General features: G+C 47.3%; 3 protein-coding genes across 4 annotated transcripts in view; 2 read left to right on the top strand and 1 right to left on the bottom strand.

Moving 5' to 3' along the window:
• The window catches only part of nbn (nibrin), a 44,749-nt gene extending 37,053 nt beyond the window's left edge, over positions 1 to 7,696 (top strand). The window contains exons 7-18 of one of the 2 annotated variants that reach the window (XR_006083061.1): positions 769 to 959; positions 1,090 to 1,190; positions 1,314 to 1,452; positions 1,537 to 1,745; positions 1,867 to 2,044; positions 2,153 to 2,783; positions 3,058 to 3,129; positions 3,630 to 3,773; positions 3,877 to 3,990; positions 4,280 to 4,329; positions 5,556 to 5,748; positions 7,482 to 7,696. Coding sequence is in view for 1 of the 2 variants with exons in the window: in XM_042319291.1 (XP_042175225.1) it covers positions 769 to 959; positions 1,090 to 1,190; positions 1,314 to 1,452; positions 1,537 to 1,745; positions 1,867 to 2,044; positions 2,153 to 2,783; positions 3,058 to 3,129; positions 3,630 to 3,773; positions 3,877 to 3,990; positions 4,280 to 4,329; positions 5,556 to 5,586 (1,860 nt within the window). In the remaining variant the exon portion in view is untranslated. Of the gene's footprint in view, positions 1 to 768; positions 960 to 1,089; positions 1,191 to 1,313; positions 1,453 to 1,536; positions 1,746 to 1,866; positions 2,045 to 2,152; positions 2,784 to 3,057; positions 3,130 to 3,629; positions 3,774 to 3,876; positions 3,991 to 4,279; positions 4,330 to 5,555 lie in introns of both variants that reach the window. The other variant, XM_042319291.1, reaches the window with a different exon arrangement.
• A 134-nt stretch (positions 7,697 to 7,830) lies between these two features.
• Positions 7,831 to 17,149, bottom strand: LOC112235343 (oxidative stress-induced growth inhibitor 2). The gene is made up of 7 exons (XM_042319292.1): positions 16,585 to 17,149; positions 10,233 to 10,327; positions 9,939 to 10,075; positions 9,629 to 9,820; positions 9,260 to 9,354; positions 8,902 to 9,093; positions 7,831 to 8,869 (listed from the first exon to the last, which is right to left on the bottom strand). Exons 2-7 carry the CDS (start codon positions 10,297 to 10,299, stop codon positions 7,906 to 7,908), a joined length of 1,647 nt encoding a protein of 548 aa, XP_042175226.1. The 5' UTR covers positions 10,300 to 10,327; positions 16,585 to 17,149; the 3' UTR covers positions 7,831 to 7,905.
• Positions 17,150 to 22,434: 5,285 nt separating this feature from the next.
• Positions 22,435 to 25,637, top strand: gtpbp10 (GTP-binding protein 10 (putative)). Its single transcript, XM_024403781.2, has 10 exons — positions 22,435 to 22,589; positions 22,979 to 23,172; positions 23,424 to 23,515; positions 23,656 to 23,800; positions 23,884 to 23,957; positions 24,107 to 24,159; positions 24,349 to 24,456; positions 24,568 to 24,645; positions 24,750 to 24,873; positions 24,978 to 25,637. The coding sequence occupies exons 1-10, from the start codon at positions 22,557 to 22,559 to the stop codon at positions 25,223 to 25,225; spliced, it is 1,149 nt and encodes a 382-aa protein (XP_024259549.1). The 5' UTR covers positions 22,435 to 22,556; the 3' UTR covers positions 25,226 to 25,637.
• Positions 25,638 to 25,654: the final 17 nt, after the last annotated feature.

Genomic DNA, 25,654 nt, shown 5'->3' with positions numbered 1-25,654 from the left:
CTATTATTAACACTAATACTACAACTATCCCTACTACTACCATTACCACTAGTAGCACTTCTACCTTTTTCTCTACTACTACCATTACCACTAGTAGCACTTCTACCTCTAATATCTCTACTACTACTACCATTACCACTAGTAGCACTTCTACCTCTAATATCTCTACTACTACTACCACTAGTAGCATTTCTACCTCTAATATCCCTACTACTACTACCATTACCACTAGTAACACTTCTACCTTTAATATCCCTACTACTACCGTTACCACTAGTAGCACTTCTACCTCTAATATCCCTACTACTACCGTTACCACTAGTAGCACTTCTACCTCTAATATCCCTACTACTACCATTACCACTAGTAGCACTTCTACCTTTCTCTACTACTACCATTACCACTAGTAGCGCTTCTACCTTGAATATCCCTACTACTACTACCATTACCACTAGTAGCATTTCTACCTCTAATATCTCTACTACTACCATTACCACTAGTAGCACTTCTACCTCTAATATCCCTACTACTACCATTACCACTAGTAGCACTTCTACCTCTAATATCTCTCCCGACTACCTACTATAACTAACTTATAACTGTCATCATCACCGTTACATCACAACTACCATCATCATTACTTCTACCACCACCACTGTCCCTGCCATCATTAAACTACTATCATTACCGTCACCCCTACTACCCGTACCGCTACTATTTTGGAATAGTAATCATAATAATAAATCGCTCTCACTCACTTCTCTCCAGCAAAAGCGTCTGAGTTTGGCAGTGAGTTGTGGAGGTGGGAGGAGCCAGCTCTTGGAGGAGGGGTCTGTCCCTGTGTCACTCCTGGAATCACCATTGAGCTGTGTGATCGGCATGGCAACGGGAAACTCCCAAGCACTACTGCCCCACTCCACTAAGAAGTGGGCAGACTCTGTGGGGAGGATTCTACAGAGGTACACACATTGCAGTATCATAAAGACAGAGTGCAGTTTGGTGGTGTTACACTTCTTCTCTGCAGCTCTGAAATGAGACTAACTGGTTGTGTCAGCACAGTCTATATTTACCATCTCTCACGCTCTCCAGGAAAGGTCTTCGATTCATCACAGAGTCTGAGATCGGATTGGCTGCCATCTATGTCAGCTGTGACAAGTACTGCAATCCTTCCAATCGAATGGCTGACTCAGGTGGGTGGGGCTCTCATACAGTGAATCATAGTCTCAGTTTATTTTAAGTTCCTGATTTTATAATGATATGGACTTGTGGAGTCAACACTTGTATCGTTGTTAATGTGTTTCTCCCATGGTCAGAATCCATGAGAAAGAAACCCACCATCCCTGGCGCCACGCTATCCCAGAATGCACCAGTGGACGAGACTATAATGCCAGCGGTGTCTCAGAACATCACAGCCTATGCTGTAAACACAGAGCCGTCACAGGGCGTCAGTGGGTAAGACACACACACACACACAACCTGACTCACAGTTCTGTTTGAGTGCATCAGGCTGATCTGTGTTTTCTTATCCCCGAGTAGGGTGGAAGTGGCTGGGGTGAGCGCAGTTGGAGAGACCCCTGAGAGGGACCAGAGCCGGACCACCTCTCATCTTAACCGATCCAAACCCTCAGGCCGAGAGCTGTCAGGGACCTGCACAGTGGCAGAGACTATGATGTCATCATTCAGTGCCTCAGACAGCACTGGTGGTGGCGGCTCAGACAGAAAAAAGGGAGAGCTACAACATCCAGGTAGAATAGTTTTAATGACAGAGTGGGTGGGTGTCAGAGTTACAGTAGGAAAGTTCTGGCGTGGGCCATATAAACTGAAAACACGGGTCTGCTAAATGACATTGTATTATCATGATATTAGGTGGAGGGAAAGGTGATGCTATCACCAGATTCCTGGCCACAGCCCCTCGGACCAATGGAGGAGTGCAGACGATGTCTCCACAGAAGCGCTCTTCCCAGAAACAACAGGTATCGCAGAAATGTTCCCCCCAGAAACAGTCTGCCCTCACTAATTTCTTCCAGCCTGTCGGCAAGAAAAGGCAAGTGCAGCTCTCTGGAGATATCCATACAATTCCACACAGTGGCTTATCAGTCTTGAGTTAATGGTGATATTATATATACAGACTCCAATGTTTTCTCTCTCTCAGACCTCGGGAAGGCAAGGAGTCCCCTACTGTCCAATCAGAGGCCAAGTTCTCCAGGAGGGAAGAAGAGAAGGAGAAGATGAAGAGGACAGTACCACAGCACTCAGAGACCTCCAACCCCCCACACACACCCACAGGCAGGTCCCAGGGCCAACACAGCTCAGGTGCACATCTGTTTCCAGGTCAGACTGAGGCTCTGTCAGAGGGGTTCTCCAACCCTTCCCAGCAGGGGCGCCAATCCAGGAAGAGGAAGGAGATGGAGGAGGAGACTAAAGGGAGTGGGGCTTCAGAGATAGAGATGGACGAACTGGAGTCCATCATGTCTGAGGACATGGACGAATCGGATGAGCCCATGTCAGCCAGTCAAGGCCAGCGGTTGAAGCTGACGGAACAGAGTTCAACCAATCAAGGCCAGAGGTCTCAACTGATAGACAAGAGCTCAACCAATAGAAAATCGTTCCTAGAGACAGTGGATCTTACATCTGCCAATAAGAAACAGCGGGTTAATTCAGTGAAACCAATCGCAGCCAATCATAGGTCAGGCTTTGATTCAGAAGAGCGATCGTCAGCCAGCAGACGACAGTTAGCGGAGCCTGTAGCTGAGGTCAAAGACGAAGAGGTGTCATTCATTGAGGTGAGAGGAGCTGTCATTGTGTGCTTGTTATCATGTGTTTCTATCAAGGCTGTAATCAATTCATATAAAGCCACTCAATTCGGGAAGTGATTTTAATTTAAAATCTAAAACTTGATAGCTTCTACTTCTGTTTCATTGAAAATATCTGCCATTTTTAAAATCACTGAATTGTGATTTCAGTTTACTTCCTGAATTGACTGCCTTCCCCAGCCCTGGTTTCTCTGACGTGACTATTATTATGAACTATCCTCCATCTTCTGTCTCCCCCCCCAAGTCAAAACCAGTTAATGGTGTGACCCCTGGTCATCTGGAAGAGCCAGGGACTGATGTCAAACAGAAAGCCTCAGTAAGTCCTGTCTGTATCTGTCTGGAGTAGGGGCCAGTGGGGAAGAGTTAGGTCTATCAGTAACTGGTCTGGAGTAGGGGCCAGTGGGGAAGAGTTAGGTCTGGAGTAGGGGCCAGTGGGGAAGAGTTAGGTCTGGAGTAGGGGCCAGTGGGGAAGAGTTAGGTCTATCAGTAACTGGTCTGGAGTAGGAGCCAGTGGGGAAGAGTTAGGTCTGGAGTAGGGGCCAGTGGGGAAGAGTTAGGTCTGGAGTAGGGGCCAGTGGGGAAGAATTAGGTCTGGAGTAGGGGCCAGTGGGGAAGAGTTAGGTCTGGAGTAGGAGCCAGTGGGGAAGAGTTAGGTCTGGAGTAGGGGCCAGTGGGGAAGAGTTAGGTCTGGAGTAGGGGCCAGTGAGGAAGAGTTAGGTCTGGAGTAGGGGCCAGTGGGGAAGAGTTAGGTCTGGAGTAGGGGCCAGTGGGGAAGAGTTAGGTCTGTCAGTAACTGGTCTGTGTGTTGTGATGTAGGGTTTAGGGGGTGAGAATCTCCCCAGCAGACTTATAGTGGTGGAGTTCAAATCCCTCACCATGGCAACACCGGCAAGACCTAAACCACGCCCCATGGAGACGAACGGCAATGTCAACAGGAAGGACTTTAAACGCTTCCGCAAGGTAGACCCCAGAATGCACCTCATCACAACACAGGGTCATGGGACTCTGTTAGGTTAGTGTCTCTGTTTCTGTGTGTGTAGTAATGTGTGTGTGTGTGTTTCAGGTCCCAGTTCCCGGTGCCCAGGGTTTGCCCAACATCATCGGAGGGTCAGACCTGTTGGCCCACAACCGAGGCAAGAACTCTGAGCTGGAGGAGTGGCTGAGAGACGCAGCAGAGGTACACAGTCCTACTTCAGCTGCTGTTTACTACAATACTTACTGTCTATTTAGCAACCCCTGAGACACACAAACACTCCTAGAATAGAAGTACATGGTATTTACCATGAAATGGTAGTAACAGGGGATGGAGGGGGTTGAGGCTGGGGAGAGAGGAGATGGAGGGGGTTGAGGCTGGGGAGAGAGGAGATGGAGGGGTTGAGGCTGGGGAGAGAGGAGATGGAGGGGGTTGAGGCTGGGGAGAGAGGAGATGGCGGTTTGTGAGTCAAAGCCCTGTGTCTGTGTTTCAGGATGAGCGTCAGAACAAGAAAGAGGAGACTTTGGGAGATGACCTCTTCAGGTACGAGGACAAAGCTTGTCAGGCTGTAAACACCAAACCAATTTGGGTCACATTATTTCAGGTGGAGAGCGCCACAGTCTACAGTACAATGTAAACCAAGCTGTAGCCCGGGCTATTGGTTGGAAGATGTTTGGAGCCAGGCTGGGAATGAATGGATGAATGTGGAGTGATGTTGATTATGTTGAACCCTCCAGCCCCCAAGGTAGAAAAAGTCAGCCACTCCGTCTGCAGTCTGCAGTGGAGCAGAAGGGTTGGAGCACCCAGCTTACACAAACATCACATTCCCAGGGGGCATTGCTCCGTGTTCAAGGACGTCACTACCAGACACAAGACAACAGCGCCCTACAGGCTGACGCACACACAGCTGCCTGCCCACACGATGACCGGCTGTCTGCTGAGCTCTTCACTACTCCACACTCATTCATCTATTCTTTCCCTTAACCCCCATTCAGAAACACAAGACAACATTGACTGCCCAGCAACATAGCCTTGGTTGTAGCTGTAGTCCAACCAATAAGGCTGATCTCAGGTTTTGATCCCAGCTAAACGATGATTCACATTAGATAGAGCTGTATTCTCCCAAGGAGAAATTAGCTGGTCCCCTGCATACGTACAATACACATCAACACCATTTTTGGAATCGCCTGTCAAATAGTCATCTGAAAAGGACCATTTAGACCAAGACCCACAGAACAGAGAGAAACATTCCTGATGTGAGTGGGTGGATCTTCGTTTGGGACGGTTTTCGCTTGTTGTCACTGACCAATCGGCGCCCAGTGATTCCTGCGTCACACCTGGTTGTCTGGGTGCTGGTGATGTATGCACACGCTAGGGCTGCTGCATTTTCCCTGGCTAAGCAGAAAGGGTGTGTGCGCGCCTGCCTGGAGCGAGACTGTGCTGTTTGATCATTGAGTCATGATGCCCACTCAGTCATGCATGGCCAGAGGACAGCGCCGGCTCCTAAGAAAACAAGCCACGGTTTTATGTTTTTGGGTCTGGCCCGAACCCGTCTCCCAGACTTAGTTTATTGGGAGGATGTTTGGTTTGAGTTCTTCAAACAAGGCCAGAGGTTTACAGAGCTGGCTTAATTTGGGCTATTTTTAATATTTGTTCTAAATGCATCCAGGATTGATCTAGCAGGAATGTTAAAAGCCTGAGTGTTTAGGTGGGATGCCTGGATGGCCACTGCCCTGACTTAACCTGTGTGTGTGTGTGTGTGTGTGTAGGTACAACCCCAAACCCACCAAGAAAAGATGAGAGCACCTGGTTGTAACATGAGAAGCCCTGCAGACAAATGTTCATCTTAAGACACAGGAAGGGATGCCAACACCCCATGGAATGTTTTGGCTTCTAGAATTCACAGTTTGATAGAACTGCCATCTCCGCTCCACTGATAATGTTCAGGAATGGATCTTTGAGGTAACTCTTGATCATTGTACTCAAAATTACAAATGTTTAAACTGTTTTTGTCGGTGATAGATGTGGGCAGAAATGTCAAACTTTCTATGTACTGTACACTAATTATATACCTTGATTTAGTCACTGATGGCGAGCAATGTAAACAAATAAATAGGTGTTACGTTTCAAGATTTTTATTGGTTCATAATAAAAAATACAGTATACAAAACATATTAAAAAGTCATTTGAGTTGTACAAGAGAGGAGTCCAACTCTACCAAGCACAAAGCAGCGTCTGTCTGTTGTGAACAGGAGAAGACCGTGGGTTATGTGTTGTAAGACAGTAGTAGAAAACCCTGGTTAGACCCCAGGGGTTGGGGAACCTGCTGTTTCCTTTTCTTATTAATCAACCCCTAGTTAACCCTTCTCATCAAGGCACCTACTGTGTAGATTGGACATGTAGGTGTAATTAGCCATAAGCTGATGGTCTCTTTGGGGGCAAGGTTGAGTGACTACCACCACCTTACAATTACACCTATCCACTGATTCATCTTTTCAGGTCTGGATGTAGTGCCTAAGGGCTGGTTAGTTTGGAATACAGCATATTGACCAGGAACTGTCCATACATTTTCAGTTTGCTGATCTGGTCAACAATCTATATTTTATCCCAATTCCACAATTTTTTTCTTTTCTGCAAGCAGCTTCAGTCTTGAGGATGACTGCATGCGGAAATAAACGGCATATGAATACACACATTCTAAAGGCGACTGACTGGTTCAATAAATGAATGAAACTCCACCCTCAGTCCTCAAAGCTTTACATACAGTAACAGGTATTTGGCACAACAAACACATGAGGCGTATGATGGCTGTGTGAAAGTGACATGGTATGAGAAATGTCACAGAGAATACTATACAGACCTGGAATTAGAGCCACAGGCATAATATTTACTCCATAATGGCAACCAGAAAATGTGCATTTAACATAGTCATTATGACTTCAATAGGCGATAGTCAACTGATAAATGCAATGGACTAGCAGTTTTGTATTCAGACTGATGGACGTCAATGAATGCACCTACAGTTTGCGTTTATCCAATGTACACTTATCAGGAGTCGTCGACTAGTAGTATTTTATAGACCCCTTTGTGTTTGTTAACATTGCTGCAAATTGGTGGCAGCAAAAAAGCCTATATTTAGATGTTACTTATGAGTGCATTTCACACTACTTTTGGATTATAATTGGATTTTAAGGCTTGTATGAATGTCCTGTTTAATATAACATTTGTGTTATCCCAAATCAACTGCATTATACTTAAAAAACACTTCAACTTCAACCAGTAAAGTGGCTATTTGGCTAGCTTTTGCTACAGCCTATGTCAATGAGTGTTAGCATTCTAGCTAACAACTACTGCATCCAAAATAGTTATTTTTCAAAGATCACAACCAGATACTGCTTGGGGTCTGTAGCTTGGCACTGATGAGAAACTCAGAATTGAGATGATGGCAGAAACACTATAGCAGCTATGGGCCTGTCTCTACAAAGTTCCATTTCCTTGAGGCTTTAAAGGGGAGTTGTAGTGGTTCACAGTCCATTGCATGGTGAAGGCCATCAGAGAAATAGTAGGACAATTGTTTAAAGTAGATGAGAAATCAGAAAATGCACTTGCATGAAAGACAAGGTGAGCAAATAACTAAAACTCAAGACATTACAAAATGTCACAAATATGACTCTAAAAAACATGTCACACTGCAGGTTGGATTTCTGGATAGAGGACATTAAACCCTGTGACAGCTTCCCAGCAGAAACCAGAACAGTGGAGCTGTAACAGGTGGTGGGCTGAACCTGGTCATGTACTGTAACTAGCCTGCCTCCACTTCCATTGTTTTCAGTTCTCTCAGAAGTGGTAAGAAAGCTTCAGAGTTCAAATAGGCATGTCCACTGCAAACAATAAAATATTAAAAAACGTACTGTTTGGCTTTGCCCTTTTAACTCAGAACTCCATTGGTTATAGTAACTATTTTTACTAAGATGAACCCCCTCCTCTTCCTCCTTCCTCTCTTCCCTTTCTCCACCTCCTTCCTCTCCTTTCTCCCTTCGCTTAAATAAAGAAGCCTCTTCCTCCTCTCTTTCTCTCCCAACTCATTCACCACCTCGTTCCTCTCCATCCACACTTCACCTAGATAAACTCTCCTACTCCTCCCCCTTCTGCGATCAGCTTGCCTTTCTTCTTCAGTCTCTTGAGCAGGCAGGAGGCAATGCCTAGAGCACCACCCTTTAGGAAGCGAACAAAGTTGTCTCCCACCAGCGGGCCCATGGCGAACAGTCCTGGGTCCTTGGTGCACTCGAAGGTGTAGGGGTGCACATCCACAGGGTTCTGCTTGCAGGAGATGGGTTTGGTGGGGTCCAGTCCCAGGTACTGGCCCTGGCCCTTGAGGAAGAACAGGTTGGGATGGGTGCCGATCAACACCAGGGCCATGGAGATCTTAAAGGCCTTGAGGGAGTTGTTCCCCTGCAGGACACACTTCATGTCTGGCTGGAAGGACTCCACGCAGTGCTCTGGGAAGCTGGTGTAGTCAGGGAACAGAACGGGACCACCACTGGCGGCCATGTTATTTGTGGTGGGTTGGGGCTTGGAGCACATCTTGGAGCAGACTGAGGCGGCCATGCTGGGAAGGCCATTGGTGGTGGAGGTGGCAGCCATGTTTGGTGTTGCGTGGGTCTGGGAGTGCATCATGTGGTAGACCTTGTGGTATTCTGGGTAGAGGGTCTTGGGTAGCTGTTTAAAGATGAGGCCTGGGTCGTCTACGTGTTTGCGGAAGGCATGCAGCACGGATATGTTGTTGTTACAAGCGCACAAAACCGCATCTGCCGCGCTTAACCCCGCCCCCACAATCAGCACCGGATCAGAGTTTGGCCCAAGCTTCTTCCGGCTCACAGCCAATCCCAGGGCAGAGATGTTGTGGAACACGAAGGGAAGCTCCTCCCCCTCCACACCCAGCTGAGCTGGCGAATCAGACGCGCCCGTGGCCAGAACTACATTCTCTGAAAACAGGCAGAAAGGAACGTGGGTGTCGCCCTGCACCCGCTGGTACCCCCTCACCTCCCACAGGCCCCCACCTCCCCCTTCGTCTACACCCTCACTCCCCTCGTACACCCCCTTTCCCCCTCGTACACCCCCTTTCCCTCCTCCCCCAACCCTCCATGACCATTCTCTAGACCCTCGCCCTCGGGTCCACGGAAAAGTTTCTGCACAGATGTCACGTAGGTGTTGTCAACAAAGTTCTGCTTCAGACCCATCAGCTTGACGTAGTTACGGTAGTAAGACGAGATCTCCTCTGGAGTGGCCCGGTCATTGGTCACGCCCCTGGAGGGGGGGGGGGAGCACTCATTGTCAAACAAAAGATCCTTTAGTAAACTCTGTTAAAGTATTAAGAAGATTTAAGCTGTCTCATTGTTTTGAATCTATTTAACTTTATTGCAGCCTCTCTCTATCTCTCTCCATCCCTCTCTGAATTTGCCTTTGTCAGTACCTGCATTTGCCATTGTTAGTCAGGTCTCGGTAGTTGATCCCTGGCAGTTCCATCCAGATGCCCAGACTGATGGTCAGCATGGAGCCCTCCATCACCTAGAAGAGAGAGAAAAGAGGATTGGAGGTGAGGATTGGAACATATGGGTGGGGAGATTTGGGGGTGAAGTCTTTCCAGGTTTCCCAGGCATAGCTCTGCCCAGCACCATGGGTGAGGTGTAGGGTAAATGAATGGGGAAAGGAGGGTATAAGCTGTTTAGGAATAACTCACGTGCCAGGCCCCTCCAGGCGTTGCCCTGCCCAGCACCATGGGTGAGGTGTAGGGGTAAATGAATGGGGAAAGGAGGGTATAAGCTGTTTAGGAATAACTCACGTGCCAGGCCCCTCCAGGCGTTGCCCTGCCCAGCACCAGGTGAGGGAGGTGCTGCTGCTTGTCTCTTCTCCACTGTAGCACAGGGGGAAACTCGTAGCCAAAATCCGCATTGGGGTGCAGCAGGGTGTCAAATAGCACCGCTACAGGGTTTCCTGACCGCCCCTCTAGACCTTCACTCAGATACTCCAGATCCTGCATAGAGAGACCAGACTTGATCATGTTTCAATGTTTGTGTGTTTGTCAACTGTGATCTGTGTGTGTGTGTGTGCGCGCGCTGTATGTGTGTTTAATGCAATGCTTTGATGTTCACCTGTTCAGTGATGGGCAGGTGTCTGGTCTCCTGTAACTTCCTGTACAGAACAGGGTTTGGGTGAACAGCTGAAGGGTCCAGGTAGGGCTTGTAGCCACTCAGCAGGTAGGACAGGCAGATACCTGATGGCCCATTACCTACACAGACATACAGAGGAGAGAATCAAATGTTTGCAATGTCAGAGATTGCCTGTGAATGATGACAGCGGGCGAGGTGGGATGGCGAAGGGGTGCTAGCCTCTCGGGGCAGAGTTAGAGGTTAGGGTTAGATGTCAGAGGTTAGGGCTAAACATACCTATGATGACCACAGGCAGTGTGGGGGGATGCTCTCGAGGCACAGTGGTCTCTTCCAGAAGAGGCATGGCTGTAGCCAGGGCCAGAGCCGGCACACTGAGAGAGAGAAAGAGAGAGAGAGAAATGGGGTCACCATGGTGACAGGATGGATGGATACTCGTAAATGATGGTTGGTGGTTGCAGACAGTCTTTAATTCTCTCAGGTTAAGTGAGTCAGGTACAGTAGAGTGAGTGTGGGACTGCCAAATCATACAGAGAGAATGTCTGCTTGGCCAACAGTAGAGCTGTCGTCTGTTAGAGTGTGTTAGTTAGTGCCTTTTAGCTGAGAGAGAGGGTTTTGGTCTGTGAAATTACTGCAGTTGTCACTTCTCAGTCTGGTGTGACAGGTTCAAACCGGACTGGATCGGCCGTCACGGTTGTTGTTTTATGTGAGCGTAGATCCCATCCCTCGGTCTGTCTCTATGGGCGCTCAGCTGACTCTCCAGCACACACACACAGGGAATAAAACAACTCTATTCATCATGCTATTGTGTCCGTCTCTCTCTGTTTCTTTCTCTGTCTGTCTCTCTCTCTGTACACACACACACACACACAGTCATGACCCCCCTCATATACACACACACAAATCCAATCAGGACCACAACACCCCTCCCTCCCTCGCACCCCACCCCGCCGCGCCCCCTGCATCGTACATACAGCCCGTGGCTAGACAAACCTCCTCTTCCCAAACAAAAGACAGTATGCATCAAATCTATGGAGGCTCAGGTCTGTTGCGCCACGGTGCCATTGTGTGTGTGTGTATGCGTGTTTATGTTATGTGGCGGTGCCATTGTGTGCCCGGCGGGGTGGAAATCCCCCCTGATCACTCCCAGCAGGCTCTAATCCTGCCAGGCCTGTTTATATATTTACAGCCCTTTTCACCGGCCGGTGCAGTGGGAATGTAGACCTGGCACTCTGACAGACTAGACAAGAGGGGCGCGCCTCCCTACCGCCATCCCCATACACACCCACCCAAACATCTCCCCTCTAACCCTGCCTCATGCACACGCCTCCCGGTTCCCCTGTTTCCCACCTGCCACAGGTCATCCACACCCTTTCCCCTCCCACCTCCCTTCTGACATGCACCCACCAAGCCTCCCACCTTCCCTCTGAAATGCACCCACCATCCCTCCCACCTCCGCTCTGAAATGCACCCATCTCCCTTCCCACCTCCCTTCTGACATGCACCCATCTCCCTAACCACCTCCCTTCTGACATGCACCCATCTCCCTTCTGACATGCACCCATCTCCCTTCTGACATGCACCCATCTCCCTTCTGACATGCACCCATCTCCCTTCTCACCTCCCTTCTGACATGCACCCATCTCCCTTCTCACCTCCCTTCTGACATGCACCCATCTCCCTTCTCACCTCCCTTCTGACATGCACCCATCTCCCTTCCCACCTCCCTTCTGACATGCACCCATCTCCCTAACCACCTCCCTTCTGACATGCACCCATCTCCTTCTCACCTCCCTTCTGACATGCACCCATCTCCCTTCTCACCTCCCTTCTGACATGCACCCATCTCCTTCCCGCCTCCCTTCTGACATGCACCCATCTCCCTTCCCACCTCCCTTCTGACATGCACCCATCTCCCTTCCCACCTCCCTTCTGACATGCACCCATCTCCCTTCCCACCTCCCTTCTGACATGCACCCATCTCCCTTCCCACCTCCCTTCTGACATGCACCCATCTCCCTTCCCACCTCCCTTCTGAAATGCACCCATCTCCCTTCCCACCTCCCTTCTGACATGCACCCATCTCCCTTCCCACCTCCCTTCTGACATGCACCCATCTCCTTCCCACCTCCCTTCTGACATGCACCCATCTCCCTTCTCACCTCCCTTCTGACATGCACCCATCTCCCTTCTCACCTCCCTTCTGACATGCACCCATCTCCTTCCCACCTCCCTTCTGACATGCACCCATCTCCCTTCCCACCTCCCTTCTGACATGCACCCATCTCCCTTCTCACCTCCCTTCTGACATGCACCCATCTCCCTTCTCACCTCCCTTCTGACATGCACCCATCTCCCTAACCACCCCCTCTGACATGCACCCATCTCCCTTCCCACCCCCTCTGACATGCACCCACCATCCCTAACCACCCCCCACCATCCCTCCCACCTCCACTCTGACATGCACCCACCATCCCTCCCACCTCCACTCTGACATGCACCCACCATCCCTCCCACCTCCACTCTGACATGCACCCATCTCCCCTCTGACAAGCACACACTCCCCTCCCGCATCTCCCCTTTCCCCCTCCCACTCCCCTGCCCAGCCCTGTGTAAGAGAGCCCTGCAGGCTGTTTTTCACCCAGTGCTGGAGTGTTGGCATTACCCTTTTCAGTAAAAGTGTCAGGATTCCATACACTGGCCGTGCTCTGTTTGGGCGGGAGTACCAGAGAAAGTCATGGAGGGAGCAGGCAGTGGGTATTGTAGAGCCGTGCCCCCTGTTTGGCAGGCTAAATCTGGCATTTCCACACCACTGACCAATTTAACACGGTCACCCACATCCAGCCAGCTTACTCACATGGAGGGGGAGGGGGGGGGAGGGATATACTCAAAACTTCGAGAACTTATACCTGGGTTACTGTTAAGAACTTTGAATTTTTTTTTTGTTAAAAGGACTATATATTAAATATATATATAAAAAAGATGAATACATTGATTTGTTATGCCGTGGCTTGAATGGGTTAGGTGGCAGTGCCAGGGTTGAATGGGTTAGGTGGCAGTGCCAGGGTTGAATGGGTTAGGTGGCAGTGCCAGGGTTGAATGGGTTAGGTGGCAGTGCCAGGGTTGAATGGGTTAGGTGGCAGTGCCAGGGTTGAATGGGTTAGGTTCAGTGCCAGGGTTGAATGGGTTAGGTTTAGCGCCAGGGTTGAATGGGTTAGGTTCAGTGCCACGGTTGAATGGGTTAGGTTCAGTGCCACGGTTGAATGGGTTAGGTTCAGTGCCACGGTTGAATGGGTTAGGTGGCAGTGCCAGGGTTGAATGGGTTAGGTGGCAGTGCCAGGGTTGAATGGGTTAGGTTCAGTGCCAGGGTTGAATGGGTTAGGTGGCAGTGCCAGGGTTGAATGGGTTAGGTTCAGTACCAGGGTTGAATGGGTTAGGTTCAGTACCAGGGTTGAATGGGTTAGGTGGCAGTTTATTTTTATTTATTTTATTTCACCTTTATTTAACCAGGTAGGCAAGTTGAGAACAAGTTCTCATTTACAACTGCGACCTGGCCAAGATAAAGCATAGCAGTGTGAACAGACAACACAGAGTTACACATGGAGTAAACAATTAACAAGTCAATAACACAGTAGAAAAAAAAGAGAGTCTATATACATTGTGTGCAAAAGGCATGAGGAGGTAGGCGAATAATTACAATTTAGCAGATTAACACTGGAGTGATAAATGATCAGATGGTCATGTACAGGTAGAGATACTGGTGTGCAAAAAGAGCAGAAAAGTGAATAAATATAAACAGTATGGGGATAAGGTAGGTAAAATGGGTGGGCTATTTACCGATAGACTATGTACAGCTGCAGCGATCGGTTAGCTGCTCAGATAGCAGATGTTGAAGTTGGTGAGGGAGATAAAAGTCTCCAACTTCAGCGATTTTTGCAATTCGTTCCAGTCACAGGCAGCAGAGAACTGGAACGAAAGGTGGCCAAATGAGGTGTTGGCTTCAGGGATGATCAGTGAGATACACCTGCTGGAGCGCGTGCTACGGGTGTGTGTTGCCATCGTGACCAGTGAACTGAGATAAGGCGGAGCTTTACCTAGCATGGACTTGTAGATGACCTGGATCCAGTGGGTTTGGCGACGAATATGTAGCGAGGGCCAGCCGACTAGAGCATACAGGTCGCAGTGGTGGGTGGTATAAGGTGCTTTAGTAACAAAACGGATGGCACTGTGATAAACTGCATCCAGTTTGCTGAGTAGAGTATTGGAAGCTATTTTGTAGATGACATCGCCGAAGTCGAGGATCGGTAGGATAGTCAGTTTTACTAAGGTAAGTTTGGCGGCGTGAGTGAAGGAGGCTTTGTTGCGGAATAGAAAGCCGACTCTAGATTTGATTTTAGATTGGAGATGTTTGATATGAGTCTGGAAGGAGAGTTTAGTCTAGCCAGACACCTAGGTACTTATAGATGTCCACATATTCTAGGTCGGAACCATCCAGGGTGGTGATGCTAGTCGGGCGTGCGGGTGCAGGCAGCGAACGGTTGAAAAGCATGCATTTGGTTTTACTAGCGTTTAAGAGCAGTTGGAGGCCACAGAAGGAGTGTTGTATGGCGTTGAAGCTCGTTTGGAGGTTAGATAGCACAGTGTCCAAGGAAGGGCCAGAAGTATACAGGATGGTGTCGTCTGCGTAGAGGTGGATCATGGAATCGTCCGCAGCAAGAGCAACATCATTGATATATACAGAGAAAAGAGTCGGCCCGAGAAATGAACCCTGTGGCACCCCCATAGAGACTGCCAGAGGACCGGACAACATGCCCTCTGATTTGACACACTGAACTCTGTCTGCAAAGTAGTTGGTGAACCAGGCAAGGCAGTCATTAGAAAAACCGAGGCTACTGAGTCTGCCGATAAGAATATGGTGATTGACAGAGTCGAAAGCCTTGGCCAGGTCGATGAAGACGGCTGCACAGTACTGTCTTTTATCGATGGCGGTTATGTTATCGTTTAGTACCTTGAGCGTGGCTGAGGTGCACCCATGACCAGCTTGGAAACCAGATTGCACAGCGGAGAAGGTACGGTGGGATTCGAGATGTTTGTTGACTTGGCTTTCGAAGACCTTAGATGCCAGGGTTGGGGTCAATTCCCTACCAATTTAACAAGCCAGGGGACACTTGTTACATCAGATAAACAATTTTGTTACTCTCAGAGCAAAAATCACTCAGTATCTGCACCTGTACAAAGCCTGTACCTTTTAAGTGTAAACAGGAATAAAGAATAAAATGTTAAATAGGAAGAAAAACTTTACATATTTTCATGACTTTTATTCGCTGTTAAAAATAACAAGTTCCAACTTTGTACAGGTGCCACGAACTTTGTACTGTGTCGGAATATCAATGGTGTGATATTCAATAGTCTATCATTACCTTTGGCTGTTCTCTCTCTCTCAGCATCTGCACAGTTCTCCCAGTAAATGTGTTTTTTGTTAAGTTTGCTGTGTAAATTGTTCAAAAGAAGTCTATTTGTTCAACTGAAATCAATGGTTTTTGTTTGGCATACATTTTAAAGTGAAAAATCTGAGTCAAAGCATAATTTAGTTACCGTGGAGATGCTTTAGTATTCCCTGCATGTGAAAGTGCTGATATAAAGCCAACTGCATCAGGCTGGTATTCTGAGCTGGAATGTTTGAAATAAATTGGCCTAATAGCTATTTGATCTGTTTTAGCTTGTAATTGTGTTTTATGTTCTTGTACTGTAAAGCCTTGTTTACACCATTCACTCACGTGAGTTTGGGGATCTGATCAATATGATCCAATCACTATCTGCTTATGGTTTGTTTTGTTTACAGATTGTATTAAAATGTCTCTTATTCATCGACTGTGTCCGCATTGTAGCCAGATTAGCTGTTATTTGACAGATAATCTGGCCAGACAGATAATAATAATATTGAATTATTTAAAGACATTTACTGATTACATAAGTCAATGGTGCTGCTACCTGACAATGAGTTTAGAGGCAGGTATATTGATGATTTAAATGGTTTGGTTTGTGTGCCTGACTGCCTCCGAAGGTGGTCAGGAAGATCGGATCACAATGTGGCTGTTAATCGTCTATACCTGTCTACAAATGTGGGCACAATCAGAATGAGGACAAAGTGTGCATGTTAGCACCAGGTATAAACAGGGCTTAATTCAACCCTCCATTTAGCTAACTATGCCTATACCACAATAAGAATTTAGCAAATTTGGCATATTTCTGAGACAAAAATGTATGATTGTTACTGTAATCAATGTTACATTCTTTTCAAATAGGCTTGTGGATTACACAATTACCGCCCATCACAGGACTTCTCTAGTCTAAAAGGCACTGCGATTTTGGCCCGCTACACAATCTATACAGCATCCTATATTAGGCTGCTATAGGGTATACTACTGTCTCTCCCCATCCGTGATCTTGAGAGTGATTCCATCGTACGCGGGCGCACATGCGAATAGCGACAATTTCATCATCCTTGTAGGGTACTACCTATAATTTATGTCAGACACACCCGGCCATCCTCTAGCTCTCCGCATCCCTCCGAGAGAAAGCAGCAACACCATCCCTCAGCTCTGAAGCGGCAGCTCTGTAGGCTACTTACCTCGGTACAATGTATCTCTATATCTCCCAATCACTCCTCTGTACGGCCGACGGCCGCCGCTCTCACAGTATATATGCAGTCGCCGGTGGGAGGCTCTATCGAGCTCATGAGATGACACACACACCACCTCCCTCACTCACTCACTCACTCTCAGCTTCTCTCTCTCTCTCTCTGCAGTGAACAGATCATGTCTGATGAGATGTGTTTTAACCATTAATGACAGCATCCAATCCTGAATATTCTACTAATGTCACCCGATACTTTTATCTATCCACCTCAAGGACAGATGTCCTTGCTTCAGAAGGAGAGAAACCGGTTTCTGTGTTTGACCAAAGACTATGGATTACTGACAAGACACGTCTCTCTGCCCTACAATGGGAGTCGTTGTCCACAAAGCGGCACCGCGGTCTGTCTAGCTCCCGCCTATCCTCCTCCTCCTCCTCAAGCCGTTGCTTCTTCTTCTTTTATTGTATTCTGGCGGTCCGCAAACAAGCGTTAGAGGTGCATGCCGCCACCTACTGTAGGGTGGTAAGGGTGGAAAAAGATCAATTTGACAAAATAAAAAGACCATACAAAATTGTCCTACTTAAATTAGTACACTCCTAAGAACTTAAGCATTACGAAACGTATATTCGATCAAATAAACCTTACGTAGCAAATGAGCTATTCATTTTTTTAGTTGACAAAATCTGACACTCATTGATCGCCATTCAAAAACGTATTTCTTTGTAGGCGAAACAAGGAAAAATCGCCAGCTGGTGGAGGGTGACAGATTTTACGCCGAGTTGGGCATCTCTCTTCCTCTCTGGTTTGACTTCAGCGTTACATCGAAACTCGTTCATTCGCGCTGCACCGGTAGGGCATGTGTAGGGCGCGAGCGGTAGCGCAGGTATAGGGCGCGAGCGGTAGCGCAGGTATAGGGCGCGAGCGGTAGCGCAGGTATAGGGCGCGAGCACAGATTCGTAGTCTCGGCAAAGAGCGCGCGCTCAGACCATCGCGCGGCTTCTGGTTCAAGAACGGGATCAATTGATACATTTGATGACGCTAGATTGTAGTTAACATTCATAGTGGGGTGGCAGGTGGCCTAGTGGTTAGAGGATTGGACTATTAACCAAGGTTGCAAGATCGAATCCCCTAGCCGACAAGGTAGAAATCTGTCGTTCTGCCCCTGAACAAGACAGTTAACCCACTGTCCCTAGGCCGTCATTGAAAAGTAGGATTTGTTCTTTAACTGACTTGCCTAGTTAAAAAAAAATACAATATTGGCAGGAAATCCATATATGGGCCCAGACACCCATATTGGAACCTGGGCTACTAGCAAGGAACTCCTTATATGGTCATGGTGTGCCCATGCCAATTTGCTCACCTACATCCAATCTTCATTAGCAGGTGTCCCCAAACTCACGTGAGTGCATTAACAGGTCAATCTCAATAATCAACCACCCTCATAGTATTTAAACTGCATCCATCTTCATGCCTTTCTACATCTGTCTTACAAACAGTCTGTATGACAAATGCACGCTGTTTCTTGAGTCTACACACCCTGTGCTAAGGCAGGCCAGCTCAACCCTGGTCCATGACTGGCTACACTCGGGGGTTAGCGCCGCAAGCAGGCTTAGCGCAACCTTGACTCCTCAGGCTTCTTGCACAATGGGAGCAGCCAGCTCAACCTTGGTTCCCTTCTGGGAGGGGCCACCTACGGCTTGAGGTTGGCCCTGCCAGCAGGCTCAGCACAACTACTTGTTGTGCAAATGGTGGCTGACCCAGCCTGGAGGCCAGATACCAACCCCAATCCATGAGTGGGGGTTGGCCTCCCCGACCACCATCCACATCAACCCTCATGCCAATCAATGCTACCCCTTCCAACGTGTTCGTCAGATGGTGAGAAGCCAAACTTGTGAAATTTGTCACAATCATGTAGGCCCTATTGGTCCCCAAGAACACCAAATGTTTCTTTAACATACCAATAGACCCAATAAAAATATATTCTGAACAAAAGTATAAATGCAACATGCAATCATTTTAACAATTTTACTGAGTTACAGTTCATATAAGAAAATCTGTCAAAATTTAAATAAATAAATTAGGCCTCTAATCTTTGGATTTCACATGACTTGGCAGGGGCACAGTCATGGGTGGGCATAGGCACACCCACCTGGAGCCAGGCCCACCCACTGGGGAGCCAGGCCCAGCCAATTAGAATTAGTTTTTCCCCACAAAAGGGTGACTGATCTCAGATGATACCGCAGGTGAGGCAGCCTGTTGTGGAGGTCCTGTGCTGGCATGGTTACACATGGTCTGCAGTTGTGAAGACTGTTGGACATACTGCTAAATTCTCTAAAATGACATTGGAGGTGGCTTATGGTAGAGAAACTAACATTCCTGCAGTCAGCATGCCAATTGCACACACCCTCAAAACTTGACATACAGTGGTGCAAAAAAGTATTTAGTCAGCCACCAATTGTGCAAGTTCTCCCACTTAAAAAGATGAGAGAGGCCTGTAATTTTCATTATAGGTACACTTCAACTATGACAGATAAAATGAGAAAAAAATCCAGAAAATCACATTGTAGGATTTTTAATGAAATTATTTGCAAATGATGGTGGAAAATCAGTATTTGGTCACCTACAAACAAGCAAGATTTCTGGCTCTCACAGACCTGTAACTTCTTCTTTAAGAGGCTCCTCTGTCCTCCACCCGTTACCTGTATTAATGGCACCTGTTTGAACTTGTTATCAGTATAAAAGACACCTGTCCACAACCTCAAACAGTCACACTCCAAACTCCACTATGGCCAAGACCAAAGAGCTGTCAAAGGACACCAGAAACCAAAGGTGGCCTTCTCTGCTGGTTTGACTAACTCAGGAAAAGTAGGACCTTTCAATACTGAAACCCAACTGATCTACACCAAGGTCTTCACAAACGTCGGCAACACCTACAACCCAAATACAGGTAGGTACTGCTTACACATCAATACACATGTCCAAGTGGGCCAGTGGCAGAGTCCACGATCACTAAACATGCTGCTCCAATGTCCATGGGCTTATTCAACATTGCAGTCGACAGTGTAGGCGGCTGTCGACTGACTGATCTACAAATCAACTTGCATCATAAATAACTAGTCTAATTTATTTGTAGATCAGTCAGTCACAATTTCCCCGTGATACATTACGTTGGTGACGCTCTCGTACAAGGCCCATGAGAAAATGACAGTGTTGTTGATCTCTCTCTGTTTCCCTCTGATGCAGGTATCTTCACAGCACCAGTGAGAGGAGTCTACTACTTCTGATTCTCTATGCTTTCTAATGACAACTCATTTAGTGGGGGTCTAAACATGTACAGGAATGGCCAGAGAATATTGCATAATGGTCAGTATTACAATGCTGGGAATGAGTATGTGTGCAATGGAGTGACTCTGCATCTGTAAAAGGGTGATAAGGTCCATATGCGCCTTCCCAGTGGCTGGGCAGTGTATAACGATGGTTCTAGCCACAGCACCTTCAGAGGCTTCCTGCTCTTCCCCATGTGAGAATAATCTACTGGTATAAAGCCTCCTATTGGGCTCAATGTTATTTTGACATACTCCTATACATGGATAAACATTCCAATGGACTGCCAAACGTTGGTTGCCAAATAAATAACTTTGAGAAATATAAAGTGTTCAACTTTCTTTATTGTTATTTTTCAAAATGATTAACAACGCATCAGCTGAAAAGTAACATTGAGTTTCTTGAAAATGTGGCGATAATGCAGCACACTCTCCTAATGCATATCACGGGGGTCCACACAACCGATGGGATATGAATTTAGGCTATAAACTTGACTTCAGACAACTTTTCAGTTTTGAATGTGTCTGACAAACTTGCATATCTCTTCAAAGAGCCATATTAAAGGCAATGTCCTCGGTGTAGGCTACTCATGGTGCTAAGAACTGTTCATACACATCCAATCTTTTTCAGCCACCTATCGGAGAACTCTAAATAATAAAACACTAGCTCGGGAGGGTGGTAGATTAGAATGGTTCATCTGAAACTCTTGTCACACTTGCAGTAGGTCTACGCATAGTCTTGTGCCTAAAGACAACACTCGCTCTATGCATTATTCTGTGCGTAATTTGGGGAGACTTCCATGACACGCAGCTTGGACAGCGTTGTGCTGAAGCCACGCTTCCCCCAGTCCGTGCGCGCGGGACAGCATGCAGTCCACGTACATGGCCCAGAAGTGCTGCGTGAGCTCTAGGAACAGCTCGTAGTGCTTCTGCGACGTGAGCAGGTATGTCATGAAATCCCACAGTGCTGTCCACCAGGCGCAGCCGCCGTGTCTGTATCACCATGAGGGAAGACAAGTCCCAGCAGCCAGAGTCGATCTCGTCCAGGTTACCGGGAGCCATGAATCCGCTGCGCCCCACACCGAGCCCCACTCCCCCGGCCCCGTCGGTTCCGATCAAAAAGTTGGGCATGGTGTTGGAGGAGGCGGTGGAGAGAGTCAGGAGCATACAAAGGCACTGGAGAAGACTCCAGCCATGGAGTAAAACCATCATCCGATTGGTGCGATAGGAAAGAGAGAGCCCTGAGTGGCAAAGGGATGGGAATGCAGAGACAAATAGCCTCAGAGAAAGAAGGCTAAAGTAAAATATAGTCTACCGACCTACAGTGACAGATCATATGGCCATCAGACACACATTTAGAAACAGAAAATGTGAGAAGTGAAATCAGAGGTGTGCGTAATGATCTCCCTCTCAAAGAAAAACTTCCATAGCCTCTATAGGCTATGAACAAAATATAGGATACTTACTTGTTATGTGCCTATCAGCTGTTGCAGTTTTTAAAACCACCACCTAACGCGAGTGCGTATCCAGTGTGGTTCACTGTGTGGACGTATTGACTGACTGATAGGTGAGAATTGTCTGTTAATTGAATGATTAGAATATTCCGCCCTGAAACATATAAATGTATGGAATTGATTAGAATGTATAAAATCATAATCAATAAATGTGTAGTCCTAGTCAGAATTAGGGTAAAACAATATGTCTTTATGGTATTTTAAACACAGACTGCCTGAGCTTGGTGCCGACCTGACTAGAGATTTGGGAGAGAACGGGGAGTATATCTCAAGGACAAGGCCACTAATCTCTGTCGGCTGGGTAGTGAGACAGACAGTGTGTGCGTAGCAGGACATGTGTGTATGTGTGTGCGTATTTTTGTGTGAATGTGTGGGCGTGAGAAGTCAGTATAAAATTAATTGCTTTGTACTATGCACGCCAGAACGTTCTCTGAATAAACTGTACTAACCTTTTGCATAAACTGAGTCTTTGACTCATTATTATTATACCCATGGTCTTACAAACCTCGGGAATTGGTCAGAGCTATTGTTTGTCAGTTATTATCATTAGGATAGAAAATTACCTTGACACTGACTCACAAGTCCACTCCATGGCGGAGCTCTTTAGAGTTAAACACCGCGCGCACCTCATACCCTGTCATAGCCTACATGCAAGTAGCGCACGAGCTGACAGTTGACCAGGGATAGCCTATGAACAAACATGATGTCTGACTGATTGACTGACTGGATGGATGAATTAATGAATTTGGGGTAGGGTCTGCTATAAAATTATAAACAAATAGGTCCTAACATAAAATGACTTAGCCTATACTAGTGGTGTTTTTGAAAGTTTATCAAAGGGATTTAACCAAATGATTGTTCAAAACACTGTGATTTCTTTGTAGACTAGGACTACAGGTAAAACCCCACAACATAGCCTAATATTTTGTGTGCATAGTTTAGCTGGGGAGGAGAGGGAGGCGGGACTAGCTACCTTGACTGACGCTGACATCATCGAATCACCGCCCCGTTTTCTGTTTCCTGTTCCACCACCAAACAACCTATAACAACACATGTGAACGACTAATCTGACGTCTTCAGGCAAAATTGCCACAAACGGTCAACTGTAACTTCTAAATATTTACTCAAAATGGTTTGGATCAGTAGGATGTGTTGGCGGAAGGTTAGTAAACCACTGTTACATTGTAGTTCGCTAACAAGCTAAGTTAGCTATACCAAATATATTTATAACTAACCCCTCCTGTTTGTGGCTCTACTATCCAGGTAGCCATGCTAGCTAGCTTAGTTTGCTAGTCGTAGGTGGTCTTCTGTTGCCCTTCACGGTCAGTTTCGTAGACAGGACTAGCTAGTTGGTTGTGGTGTTCTATCAGTTTTACATGGTCGTTTCTACAATGAACTTGCTAGTTATGGAAATGGAAAAGGCTACACAGCTAAACTTTACGTTACTGTCCACGTCATTGTAGAAGACATTACAATATATTAATGTTGTAGATACTTCAGTTGTCTGACGCAAAGTGTGAAATGATGTCATCACTACTCCCTTTCCTCTAGTACGGTAACTTCGTGGACAACCTGCGTCTGTATGTGCGAGGGGGCAGTGGGGGGATGGGGCTGCCCCGTCTGGGGGGTCAGGGGGGGAAAGGGGGAGACGTGTGGGTGGTGGCTCAGAAGGAGATGACTCTGAAGAGGGTCAAGGATAAGTACCCCCAGAAACGCTTCATCGCTGGAGTAGGAACCAACAGCAGGTATGTCTGGACCACAACTCACTGGGTGGACGGTGAGCTCACCGGTAGATCACTTGCATATGTAGGCGGCACACATATTGGATAATGCACAAAAGCATTGTACAACAATTGTGGCCAATATCCCTTTTGGAAGAATCATGACGTGAACTACCAGCAATCGTGTGTGTGTGTGTGTGTGTGTGTGTGTGTGTGTGTGTGTGTGTGTGTGTGTGTGTGTGTGTGTGTGTGTGTGTGTGTGTGTGTGTGTGTAGTGTCCGTGCTCTGAGGGGGCAGAAAGGAGAGGACCAAGAAGTCTTGGCTCCTCCTGGCATTACTGTCACCAATGATGATGGAATGGTCCTCGGTAAGTCTTTACACATGATACACCTCCTTCACTGACACAAGGCACTGTGTACTGGTTGAAGATGATCTAGATGTCTGCACTCAGGATGAGAGTGTTGGGTGTAAATTTAACTGACCATAGCTCATCAATCCCCTCCATAGGTAAGCTGAACACTGAGGGAGATCGTGTGCTGGTGGCCAGAGGGGGTCAAGGAGGCTCCTACCACTCAGAGTTTCTGCCCAGTAAGGGCCAGACCAGACAGATACGACTGGACCTCAAACTCATTGCTGACCTCGGCCTGGTGGGGTGAGACAGGACAAACACACACACACACACACAATCATACAGGAACATATTGACTTCATGATTTCCCCCTCCATCACTACCAGGTTCCCCAATGCAGGAAAGTCCTCTCTACTGACCGCCCTGTCTCACGCCAAACCCCAGATTGCCAGCTATGCCTGTGAGTATTGAGTACATATGTACACACCACATACCTCTGAAGTGAATGTTCCATATATTACCCAGTTTTTTGTCAAATGTTTGATTGGAGGATGATACCATGATGTTTGAGTTATTTATGAATGGTAAATGTTTCTTGTCGTTCTGCAGTCACCACTCTGAGACCAGAGATTGGCAAGGTCATGTATGAAGACCATAAACAGGTAAGAGAAGCAGATGAGGTCACTTCCTCCCTTTTTGTGCGAGTCAATATTTTCCTTCACCTGATTGGTTCATTCTCAAGATTGTCTTCTGGTTTGTCCATACTCAGTGTTCTCTCTCCTCTCATTGGTTCAATCTGAGTTCTCTCCTCTGATTGGTCCATTCTGTGTTCTGTCCTCGGATTGGTGTAGATCTCAGTGGCAGACCTCCCAGGGCTGATAGAGGGGGCCCACATGAATAGAGGCATGGGCCACCAGTTCCTCAAACACGTGGAGAGGACCAGACAGCTGCTCTTTGTGGTTCGACCGAAACACAAACACAATTTATGGTCAAAGTCTCAAGGAGATTTGTGGTGGGAAAAGCCTCTAGCTGTAATACTGATGAAGTCTCTCTTCTCTCTCTGGTCATAGGTGGATGTTTGTGGTTTCCAGCTGGCAAGCAAAACGCCCTTTAGGTCTGCTTTTGAGGCTGTTCAACTTTTAATTAAAGTGAGGCTAGCAGGACACATCTACACAGAAACCTCTCCCTCCGAGCACCAGTATCATAATATTTTCTCTCTCCTTATCCCCTCCTCTCTCGACCACTCCTATAGGAGTTGGAGCTGTATAAGGAGGATCTCCCGTGTAAGCCTGCTGTGTTGGTGGTCAATAAGATGGACCTGCCTGATGCAGAGGACAAACTCGCAGAGCTGCAGGAGCAACTCCTAAACCCACACGGTAATCTGATGATATACATAGATTATAAACTTAGGTAATTAAGGTGTACGATCTGTGACATTAGACTACTCATAGTGCCCCCCTGGTGTGCTTCTCCCTTTCAGAGTTCTCCCACCTGTTACCCGACGATATGCTTCCTAAGAACAACATGGTCTTCAGACACGTGGTTCCTATCTCAGCTGCCACCGGTTTTGGCATCGCACACCTCAAGACCTGTATCCGCCAATCACTAGACAAGGATGCCTCTATGGCAACGGACTCCCTGCACCGTGATAGGCTACAGGCGCTGAGAGGGGCGGTCCCAGCCAAGAATACACTCACATGGGGCCCCCACCGCCTCAGTTTGAGCTGAACTGTGGAACATTCAGGGTTGGTATGTTCTGCAGTTTTGAAAAAGGGTTTGAACTTGATTCATGTTCATTCAGCCTGGAACATTTTCAATGTTGTGGAAGTCAGGGTGGTGTTCCTACCTATCATACCCTAGGTAGGATGACTCCTCGACAGTCTCAAGCAGGGTGCAGAGCCAGGATGAATATCTATGGAAAACACTAACGATGATGTCACCCACAGTCATAACCCAGGCAAGGGTGTTGTCGTCCTGCCTTCCCCTTATGACCACACTATGGACAGAGTTACAGAGGTTGAGGAAGAGGGCTGACAAAAAGGGGAGGAAGTACGTTTGTGTTTTTCTGCTGGATGTTGTCTCCGACTGTTTGATGTAATATGTTGCTTTTCCACCATGTAGTAATAAACATGTTAATTAATGCTGCCTCCTTTAGCA

This window comes from Oncorhynchus tshawytscha, unplaced genomic scaffold (assembly GCF_018296145.1).
Source record: "Oncorhynchus tshawytscha isolate Ot180627B unplaced genomic scaffold, Otsh_v2.0 Un_scaffold_17_pilon_pilon, whole genome shotgun sequence".
In the NCBI taxonomy this organism is placed as follows: Eukaryota; Metazoa; Chordata; class Actinopteri; order Salmoniformes; family Salmonidae; genus Oncorhynchus; species Oncorhynchus tshawytscha.
The sequence above is the reverse complement of the archived record's forward strand: the minus strand, read 5'-3'. Positions and strand labels throughout refer to the sequence as shown.